At 55.6% G+C, this 10,405-nt stretch overlaps 5 protein-coding genes across 5 annotated transcripts; 1 reads left to right on the top strand and 4 right to left on the bottom strand.

Moving 5' to 3' along the window:
* Positions 1–166: 166 nt before the first annotated feature.
* Positions 167–1,532, bottom strand: B0I36DRAFT_253972 (major facilitator superfamily domain-containing protein; the record flags this gene model as incomplete). The annotated part of the gene is made up of 2 exons (XM_046150791.1): positions 167–1,180; positions 1,248–1,532. 2 exons carry the CDS (start codon positions 1,530–1,532, stop codon positions 167–169), a joined length of 1,299 nt encoding a protein of 432 aa, XP_046006869.1.
* Positions 1,533–2,309: 777 nt separating this feature from the next.
* Positions 2,310–3,596, bottom strand: B0I36DRAFT_298293 (uncharacterized protein; the record flags this gene model as incomplete). Its single annotated transcript, XM_046151948.1, has 4 exons — positions 2,310–2,497; positions 2,568–3,299; positions 3,355–3,502; positions 3,560–3,596. The coding sequence occupies 4 exons, from the start codon at positions 3,594–3,596 to the stop codon at positions 2,383–2,385; spliced, it is 1,032 nt and encodes a 343-aa protein (XP_046006868.1). The 3' UTR covers positions 2,310–2,382.
* Positions 3,597–4,714: 1,118 nt separating this feature from the next.
* Positions 4,715–6,852, top strand: B0I36DRAFT_368606 (uncharacterized protein; the record flags this gene model as incomplete). The annotated part of the gene is made up of 4 exons (XM_046159647.1): positions 4,715–5,371; positions 5,430–5,688; positions 5,745–5,888; positions 5,957–6,852. The coding sequence occupies 4 exons, from the start codon at positions 4,715–4,717 to the stop codon at positions 6,850–6,852; spliced, it is 1,956 nt and encodes a 651-aa protein (XP_046006867.1).
* A 223-nt stretch (positions 6,853–7,075) lies between these two features.
* Positions 7,076–7,606, bottom strand: B0I36DRAFT_368605 (uncharacterized protein; the record flags this gene model as incomplete). The annotated part of the gene is made up of 2 exons (XM_046159646.1): positions 7,076–7,203; positions 7,270–7,606. 2 exons carry the CDS (start codon positions 7,604–7,606, stop codon positions 7,076–7,078), a joined length of 465 nt encoding a protein of 154 aa, XP_046006866.1.
* A 791-nt stretch (positions 7,607–8,397) lies between these two features.
* Positions 8,398–10,247, bottom strand: B0I36DRAFT_253044 (efflux pump antibiotic resistance protein; the record flags this gene model as incomplete). The annotated part of the gene is made up of 3 exons (XM_046150727.1): positions 8,398–8,711; positions 8,787–9,930; positions 10,023–10,247. 3 exons carry the CDS (start codon positions 10,245–10,247, stop codon positions 8,398–8,400), a joined length of 1,683 nt encoding a protein of 560 aa, XP_046006865.1.
* Positions 10,248–10,405: the final 158 nt, after the last annotated feature.

Raw genomic sequence — 10,405 nt, 5'->3', positions numbered from 1 at the left:
CAAGCAGGCCATCGGCTCTGTTAAAGATGCTAATACACTCAAAACCTAGCGCTACATTGAGGGTCTGCCCAGCCATAAGCATGGTGCAAGCCACGTTACGAAAGCTCTTGACGAACCAATTGATCAACCCCATGTTGATCATGACTACTGATGAACGGCACCACATCTAAATCTTCTCCCATCTCAAACCTGCCTGCTTGTATCTTGCGGCGCCGTACACAAACACTGAGCACAGCATAGTTGCGCCGCAAAACAGTTGCAGCCCCAGGAAGCTGGTGCTGCCATCGGCCTTCTTCGCGATAAGAGACCCGCCCAAAGGGCTCCCCGTGAGCGCCCCGACCGCATTGATCAGCGATGCAACACCGATCCTCGTGCCGATCTCGGCGGGCGGGCTGATCTGTGAGACACACGCGGGGAATGTCGAGATGTACCCGCCAGACCCGAGGCCAAAAGCCACTGCATATAGCACAATCGCAGCGGTGCTGCTGCTTCCCAGGATCCAGAGGGCGAGAGTGAGAGTGCCGGTGAAGGTTGTCACTAAGAGCATGCAGTTAAAGCGTCCGATGCGGTCAGCGAGGTAGCCCAGCACCAGGCGGCCTACAAGGCTGACGGCGTTGATGATGGGGAGGAGGTACGGGAGGAGATCTGGGGAGATGCCACTATCCTGAGCTTGGACGATGATGTAGCTAAGAGGGAGGAACATGCCCCAGAAGAAGAGGAAGCCTCCAACAGTGGCGAGCAGCATCGTGGTGTCGCGCAGGCCGTTTGTATAATCAGTAATAGCAAAAGGGCGAGGCTTTGGCGGAGTGCGAGTTTTGACCAAGAGACATGAACCAACGCAGAGCGTGAGGAAGAGGAAGCCGACTGCCCGCATGGTCCAGGGAAATCCGATGGACTGGATGAGCCGTGACAGCATGATGGGAAGAACGACGCCGCCGACAGCCGACCCTGAGTTAACGATGCCGAAGACTGTGCCGCGCTTTTTCAAGAACCAAGTCGTAGTAGACGTGAGGCACGCTGTGAAGACGGCGCCCGAGCCAATTGAGCTGACGACTGATTGTGACAGGAGAATCTGGTAATACTGCGTCGAAAGCGAGAGCATCATCAGGCCTAGACAATAGACGGGAGTGCCGATGAATAGCAGCCATCGTGGACCATAGGAGTCGTAGATCCGACCCCACTGGCATGTGTCATTAGCATTTTGATGTGGATGAACTCTAAGCACATAAAGATGAAGCAGCACTTACCACTGCACCTCCACCAACTTGGAAGAAAACCTGTACACTCGTGATCCAGCTAATCTGGCTTGCAGTGTAGGTAGACAGCAAATCTCGTTGGTAGTACTGCAGAAACACGCCGACACACGTGACCAAGCCGAATGTGCAGAAGAGACCAAGCCATCCACCGAGGACCACGAGCCAAGCCCTCGGCCCGCCTTCTGGAAAGACGTCTTCGTCAATGCTCTTGTCAGACTGGATTTCAGCGGCGTGCCCGTCGGCCTCGGGAGATTTCTCTAGGAGTGCTGGATTCATATCGGGCACAGCTGGAGAGAGTGTTGAGATTGCAGATGTGTTCGTTGTGCCCCCGTGGTCTGCTGCCATGATGGGGTAGGTGCGAGTGCAAAGGCTCGTAGCCTGTAAATTTCGAGCCGTGTGTTGTTGGAATCTAGCACGTATGTGAGATGCCTGATTTTGGACAACAATGGCTCAAGGGGGCTGGCTGCTCCTGAGTCTTGATTGAAAAAGAGGATGATGATGCAAGTCTTCGGTGTGCGGGCGAAACAGGGTGAGCAGTGGAGTATATGATCGCGTTGGAACTTTGAACTGTTGAGCGTGAATGGTGCCGCAGCTCAATCACGACATGGACCGAATCTGCGCAAATATTCCGCGCTGGCCTTTGGGAGCCAGGCCCCTGGCGCTGCGGCTCTGACGAACGGCAATGCGAGGCCAACCGGGAACTTGGGGCCGGCGGGGCCGTGCGGGCCACGGGAAGCGGAGGTAGCGCACGCAGACTCGAACTCCGCCTGATGCCCTGATGAGATGGGACACAGGTCTGTGTGTGGATCCTCGGCGTATCGCATGGCCGGGCTGCTTCCATGACCGTAGCTCAGTTGTCCGAGTCTGACTTGATCCTTTGCCTCGATACAGCGGACGCGGAGAGCTACTAGTGTGTGTTTGTGCCAGAAAGCTAGTCCGAACACCTACACCAACGAATGTGGTATTCTAGGAAGCAGGCGAACCAGCGAGTCTTGTCCGCGTACAAGTCACATATGCAACCTCGAGTGCCTAATGGAGACCATTATTCCCATTGGCTTGCGATTTTACGATCCAAGAAACTATCAACAAGTGACCCTGATCACAGAGGCTGCATCTCCTGGAAACCCTATATGTCAAGCACAACAGCCTTCGCGTGTTCCAAATCGAGAATCTTTGTCTTCCCATTTGCTTCCACTGCCTTTGTGGCAGCTTCTGTGTCAATCCTCCAGGGTGGAATGCAGCTGCGCACACAATTGTCAGCACTTCTGCCCAACAATTACCTGGAGTTCAATGTGGTAGGCTCAGACTTACGCTTCGTCGTGCAAGCACCATATCACCTGAGATGGCCTTCCAAGCCAGTCTACCTTTTTGGCAGCAAATTCAGCAGCAGAGCCATCAAAGGGCCTGCCATTGAAGTTCGCTCTTCCTGCAATCGCCATGATGGCTATATCCGGCTTCGGCTGCATGTCGCGCAGCACGCCCTCGTATCCGCCGAGATGTGCAGTCCATAACAGCGCCTTGTCCCCAGCAACGAAGTTGAACATGAGTTGCCCACCGTCGCAATGGGAAAAGACGTTGCGTTCTCGGTCGCTGACATATTTGATAAACGACTTGTGCCCAGGCGTCAGCTTGTCTGGCGGCATGAGTTCGCCGATCTTCAGCAGGCCATGCTTCATGCCAAACGTGATGTCAAGCGTACAGCTGTACGGACTGGCAGAGCCCTTATAGACAGTCGCGGTGTCAATGACTTGCGGATGGTCCTCCGGCATGAAGCAGTGTAGAGATGGCCAGATGTCAACTCGAAGGGCGGCTAGCTTGTCGAGAGGCCTTCGAGGCGCACCGGGCAAGCCAGGAGCGAGCAAAGAGAGATCCGCTGCAGCATCGTCGCGGGTCTTGCGAGTGAACAGTGGGATGCGCTCTCCTCCTTGCACTGGAAAAAGCTGGTGCTCAGGCACGCCGGCATTTCTCATCAGGTTGATGGCTTCGTTGTTGGCTACGACAATGGCGCCAGTTTTGATCGCGATCCGGTCGGCACCGGGCAGGCTATGCGAGGGTCAGGTCTTCGCTTTTTGGCCTGCTTCGTATCCGAGAAACTCACTGATCGAAATGGGCGTGGGAGATGAAAATGTAGTCAGCTTCGGTGACATCGTCGGCAGCCAGCAAAGTAGGCAGAATGTCCGGCTTGTCTAGCCAGGTGTCGAGAAACACCGTGACACCACGAACTCGGAGCCGAAAGGTTGTCGCACCTGGTAACAATCAGCACAACGAGACCCAAACTCTGACAACATTCTTTGGGGACGAACCGAACCACTCAAGGGTTGTCTCTTGGGAAGTTGTCATGGTCGATTTAGGGCTAACGAACCGGCTCTGGATGGCAACAGTGCTGGAGGCTTCATCCAGGTAGGAGCTTGAAACTTTAGCACAGACGAAGGTAATAGGACTTTTACACGCGGGCATGCTCATCATCGGCTTCCTCGGCCTCGATGAGTGGATGGTGCGGAGAAGATGGGGAAGACCCTCGCCCTCGGTCGTCCCCATGCGGGGGCACTATGGGGCCGGCGGGGGTGGAGCCGTTGTCCTCTCCGGGGGCCGGGCCGGGTCCTCCAGCCTTCTGAGGATGTGGTCTCCAGGTGGCCCTCCGCCTCCAGCCGCCTCCGGCGGGGATCTCGTCCACACCCCCAAACTCCTTCGCATAGCTCCCGCCGGCGGCCACGGCTACGATCTCGCCCTCAGCGGCCGGCATCCTGAACTGCGGCGGGATGCAAGTTCGGCCGGAGCCCTCGCTGACCTGTGCGCATTGCGGGGAGACGTTCCAGCGCCGCGAGCACCGTGTCCGCCACGAGCTGCGGCACACGGGGGCGAAGCCTTTCAGCTGCCATGTTTGCAACAAGACTTTTTCGCGCAAGTAAGTCGTGATCCTGTTTGGTAGCCTAGGTCCCACGCAGATTGCCTGACTGGTCCGCTGCCCATCTAGCGATACACTGCTCCGGCACCGCGCTCTTCACGCCACTCCGCAAGTACACCCCGACAGCCGTAAAGGCCCCCGCAACCCGGCATGCCTATTCTGTGCCCGTTTGAAACAACGCTGTGATGGCTCGCTGCCGTGCTCGCGATGTGTGCTCCGCAACAAGCAGTGCACCTACAGCTCGACTGAGCCGCCGCCAACGGAGGCCGAAGAAGCTTCCACGAACCACGAATTAGCCAACGATGAGATTGCGCGCGTCGCCGGTGTATCCACTAGGCCTGCTCACTCGTTTGCTGACAGTGATTTCGAATTGAGGCTGCAAGCCGATGGAATTCAGCAATCTGACAGCCAACATGCTGGGCACGCGCAGATGGCCATGCAACCCTCATTGGGTGCGATGTCTACAGGAGAACCCTCTCAGACAAGTGTCTCATTCTGCCTCAAGATTCTGCAGCCTTCGGCAAACAATTCTTGTTTCTGTGGAGATTGTGCCATGGTCAATGGCACGGACGATCCCTTTATGGCGTGGCAACCAACCACGGCTGGCTTCCCGTTCTCTTGGTCCCTAGACAACCTGGAACTACCTTTCAACAGCCCGCCTGTGTTTGACCTGTCAAGTACCTCACATTCCCCAATCCGGGTCTCGAACGTAACGCGGAGTATCGACCGTGTCGATCCCCACTCGCAAGCTGCGTGCCAAGATCACGGTGCTACCGAGCCTCACAGGGCTTCTCCTCGACGATACTTGGAAGCCGAGAACATCTGTGGCGGCTATACCAAGCCATGCGGTATCTTCCCGGACGTCGAACCGGATGACCTCCAGGTCGCCGAGGCAGAGATGTTCGGCCATATCTCTCTTGTCCCTGCTGCAGCTGTCAAGGGCTTACACAAGTTCTACTTGACCCAGCAGACGGGTCGATCGATGACGCCAATCCCTAAATGTGTACTGCGCGCCTTCCTGGAGCTCTACTTTGAGCATTTCGATAGGCAGTTCCCGTGCATACATCCGAGTCGCGTAGAGGACCCAAGCTTGTCTTGGATTCTTCTTTTGGCCACAACTGCAGTTGGGAGCCATTACTCTGAGATGACTGCGGCGGCTGCCTACAATACGATTCTCTGCGATTTGCTCGCCCGGGCTGTTGAGTCTGCCGTAAGTGTTGAATATCGCTGTCGTAGATTTGCGCTGCACGCTAATCGATCGATCACAGTTTCTGCGCAGCTTGAAAGCGGATATATCTCTCATGCAGAGCACCTTCCTCCTTCATGTCATCTGGATGTTTTCTGGCTCGGGTCGAGACAAGGTGTTAGTACAGCACAAGCGGGGCAGCCTGGCAGCCATGTGCTGGGATCTGCTTGGTCAAGTCGACCCCCCGCAGGATTCGGACGCAACTAGTCTCGGTCTTGAGCAGATATGGGAGGCATGGCTTGCCGAGGAGGAGACAATACGTCTTGTCACCTCCGTCCGAGGTGAGAATACCCAACGGGTAAATATGCCGGGGAAACATCACTAATCCGTGTCACAGCACTGGAGAGTCTGGATTCTGTCTTCCTAGACACACCTCTAATCTCCTCCCTCCGGACTTTGCCTCGACGACTTCCGTCCTCAGAAAGTCTCTGGCGGTGTCGGAACACCGCTGAATGGCAGAGCACGAGACAGGAACTCGGCAGTAAGTCAGTCAGTCTGCACATGACTTTTTGAACAGCCCCGACTAATGCCACAGTGAATATCTACTAGAGTTTCGTCATACAACAGCCGGCGACTCAAGGAGCCAACCTATCTTGCAAACGGGCGACTTCGGTCTGAAGATCCTGCATCTAGAGCTTTTCACAGACCAGAAAAGCCTTGCCCGCCACATCAAAGCATCCCAGGCGATGAAAGTATCATTCGCCACGTCCCTTGGATTCCCTACACCAACGCCGACGCAAACCTCGATCAGCCAAGTTCGACCCAGTGCTGAAAGTCGAGGAGCCAGTCATCCGCTGCTGGAGACACTTCCTGAGCACCCAGCGTTCAGCATGTTTACAGACATGCTGTACGAACCCCCCAGACAGTCTGACACCATTCTCGAGGTACTCGCCATTCTTCACCACGTATCACTGGAGACTCTCCACTCAGCAACAGGCTGGCAGGCAACGAAAGAGCAGATGTTTCGCGCCAAGAGCAGATTCCGCGACTTTTTCCAGAACGACGGCATCCAGGCCCGACGGTGCCTGCTCCACGCGGCAAGAATCTTCCGTGTCACCCGCGGCTCCCGTCTCGGCGCGTGCTACGACGTTTTTAGTGTCATGATTGCAATGGGTTTCATATACTGCTACATTGAACTATGCACAGAGACGCCTCACACAGAAAAGACTTCTGGCCATCAACGGGTTCCGCTCGTGCGACTCGACCAGCTGGAGAGTAGAGTCGCGGTTGACAACTGGATCAACAACGGAGCGGACAGCTTGCTCCACCTCACAGGAGTTGGCCTGCTGAGCGGTCCGGACGCTTGTGTCCGGTTCCTGCGGGACATCGAGAAGAGCTTGCTGTCGCAGATAGCCTGGGCCGGAATATGTCGCGCCTTTGCAGGGAGCTTTGCACAGCTGCGGCGTGGAGAGACACCCACAAGACCTTCGACAGACCACATTTAGTTGGAGGGCAACGTCAGGGCGTGAGAGAACACGGCATAGCTGCAGCCTGGTTTAACTTTTCTTCCCACTGTTCGGACTGAGGACGCACCGATCCGGCGGTGCGTAAACTGCACAATAAGGGAGCTCTCCAACAGCTGGCAGTCCCTAGAAATATCAAGCCATATTGTTGACACCTAGCCAAGTGCCGGCTCGCGGTGCACTTGCGTCTCCATCCTCCCACCCTTCAGCACAGACATGGAAGGTGGATCGTCTGGTAGTTGCTGCAAGTCTTCCCACTGGGCGTGGCACTGCCTGTCTGCAGGTACAGCTGCCAGTAGTTGCCGTCCAGTTTGCAAACCAGAAAGTTCAATTCTGGCATGTACGCATGGGGTTGTTATCTCCATTTTCTAAGCAGTACGAGGTGGCGCAACAACTTACGACGACCCCAAGTACTTCCTTGCGTTGTGATTATCGTATCACCCTCGAGCCCCCACGCCTTTGTCGACGCAGTCGTCCCGAAAGTTAGCGTCTTGTATGAAGTGCTGTCATTGCCGACATTCAGGTATAACGTCGTATTTGCGCTTTGGATAGTGCCTCCGATGTTGAAGTATTCTGCCGATGACTCTGGACCCAGGACTGCGGTGCTCTTGTCCTTGGGGTACTCCTGAAGGTAGAGGTGGTACACTGGATCGCTGACACCGCGGATCTTTTCCGGCTTGGCGAGAGCGGCGCCCAACACTGAGGCGAGGACCGTGATGGAAATTGAGAGACGCATCTTGTGATCTGTTAAAGGGTGATGTGCCACTTACGGAAAGCAAACGAGGTCGGGGATTGCCAAGAGGCGATGAGTCCATGGCTTTTATACAAGCACACGCCACAAAAGTATTCTGCTAGCCGGCCCACGATTCCGAACAGGCCGTCACGCTGCAGTTCGTCAAATTGAGATGAGCCAGGGGCCAATGGAACAAGCCCGCTTAGTAGTTCTGCAAGTGCCACGAATGCGAAACTTGGTAGGTGCGCGCAGAGCGTGTGGATCAGTGTACTTGTAAGTTGGCGATCATCTCTCTTCAGCTACGCTTTGGTGTCAATGAGCAGGATCCAAGTTCCGATCCGCCCAATGTGGCTAGACCGGCCATAGATTGACATGCAGTGGGCAGCGGTGGCGGCGGCAGACACTCCGTGTCCAGAAACGGGCCCAGGCCCTGACCTTTGCTTGGAGGCTCCCTGTGGGCATGCGCCTTCAACACTTTTGGAAACATGCTGCCAAGCTGTGGGTTGCGAGTCAGGCCTTGAATGTTTCATGGTATTATGGGATAGTGGACATGTTTGCTATTTGCCTTTGTAGGAAATTAATATACCACTCAGTGTTCACTCTTGTTATCTCTGCCGTACAGAAAGTCTATATGAAATGCCAAGCCACATCTGCCGAACTCCAGACCGCCATGAGTTGAGTGTAATCCCCAAAATATCCGTTGCCATGCATGATGCCTCCGAGACTCCTAAACCCTCACTCTTATTATGCACTACATACATCCTGTCGCTATTATGATAGTCGTTTCAATCCCTTTAAGCACCGCCAGATGCCTTCTTGACAGCCTCCGGGTTGAGCCGCTGCCACTTGCTGAACAGGCTGACCACAAAGGCAAGGCCGACAGACGCAGTGGCAATGGCAAAGGTCACTCGGATGCCGGCCATGTATGCCTGGAGGATGCCGGGCACCTGGTCGGCTGGGAATGTTGCACGGATCTGCGTGGCGCCGGTAGCGATGAGCTGGTGGGGGTTGACCTCAGGTGCGTACCGCGGCAGATTGGCGAGGAGCTCGTTAACGAACGCGGATTGGGCACCAGAGAGGAGAAAGGCTCCACCGACGGTTTGGAAGACTGTGCATCAAGACGTCAGTGACTGTTATGCAGGAGAGGTGTAATATGGAGGGATCTAGGACAGGGAAAACTTACACATGAGCAAGGCAGTAGTGACGGCCAAGTCCTCGACGGCCGCGTTGCCCTGGGCGTGAATCATGGGGATCTGGAAGGCAATGCCGAAGGCAGCGCCAGCGAGGATCTGGAAGCCGATCCACCTGCCCGCATCAGTGCCAATGTCGAGTGTGTACATGAGGCCAGCGCTGATCGTGGCGACGGCAGCATTGCCAACCATGAGAGGCGTAGCAATGCCCGTCTTCGAGATGAAGGCACCTGAGAAGATTGTGCCAAAGGTGACGGCCACAATGATGGGGATGTTGCGGACCCCAGACATGGTGGGGGACACGTCGTCGATGCTCTGGAAGTAGACGGGCAGGTAGTAGATGATGATGAAGTAGGACGAAGCAAAGAGGAAGGCGTAGAGGGCGTTGACCCAGACGGTCCTCTTCATAACCAGACGCGGGATAATCATGGACCGCTCGCCATTGTAGACCTCCCACAAAGCGAAGACGATGAGAATGGCGCCAAAGCCGACGAGGAGACCAATGACGGTAGCCGAGTTCCATGAATCACTCTGACCGCCGTACTGCATAGCCAGGATGTAGGCGATAATGGCACCCATAATGAGGACTGTGCCGAGTGGGTCCATCTGGATGAGCTTCTCCCGCAGGGGCGCATCAACAGGCTTGGACTTGCTTGGGGTCGTGAAGAAGAAGGTGATGACGGCAGCGGAGAAACCACCAATGGGGAGGTTGATGTAGAAACACCAACGCCACGAGACGTGGTCGGTGAAAGCACCGCCGATCAGAGGACCGACGACAGAGGCAATCCCGTAAGAAGCACCAATGATGCCAGTAAACATAGGACGCCTCACGGGGGAAGCGGAAAACGCGATCAGTGTGTAGCAGCCAGAGCCGAGGCCAGCAGCGCCGACTCCAGCAATGGCACGGCCCACGATCAGGGCGGTCGAGTTGGGTGCGACACCGCAGATGAGACTGCCAACCTCGAAGATAAACATGGCTGCGAGGAATGTGATTTTGAGAGGGAAGTACTTATATGCCTTGCCCCATGCCGACTGAAAACCGCCCACAGTCATGAAGAAGGCTGAGCCGTACCAGGCGACTTCGGAGAGACCGCGGAACTCGTCTGTGATCTTCGGGATGGCTGTGGCTACAATGGTCTTTGTAAGTATGTTAGCTCATATCCAGTTGGTGCGACAGCAAGTCGTTGCTCTTAGGCTGTATGGTGCACAGGAGGGGCGGCTGAGCTTACCATATCAAGCGCTACTAGGAACATGGCCATGCCTAGGGCAACAACAATGAAGACCAGAGGCATGCCGGAAGGGTACTCGTCATCGTCGTTGGCGGCAGGAACATTGTCGATGGTTGCCTTCTCCTCGTCTGTCGTGCTCTCGGTGCTGGTGTGGTAGTTATCGTCTGTCGGTGGGAGAGTGGCTGGCCTGGCGTCTAGTGACGCGCGATCTGAAGATGCTGCCATTGTGATTGCTCAATCGAGGTGGATCGTAGGAGTGGTGTCAGTTGCTGATCGTGTCACTACACAGTGTGACTTGGGCCTGTGCGAGCGTGTTTCGCGTATGAAGCTAGTGAGGATGCAAGCTACCAGGGCTTTCAAGCTTGGTTGTTCGAATGTGATGC

The sequence above is a fragment of the Microdochium trichocladiopsis genome (genome assembly GCF_020744255.1).
Source record: "Microdochium trichocladiopsis strain MPI-CAGE-CH-0230 chromosome Unknown B0I36scaffold_11, whole genome shotgun sequence".
NCBI lineage: Eukaryota > Fungi > Ascomycota > Sordariomycetes > Xylariales > Microdochiaceae > Microdochium > Microdochium trichocladiopsis.
The sequence above is the reverse complement of the archived record's forward strand: the minus strand, read 5'-3'. Positions and strand labels throughout refer to the sequence as shown.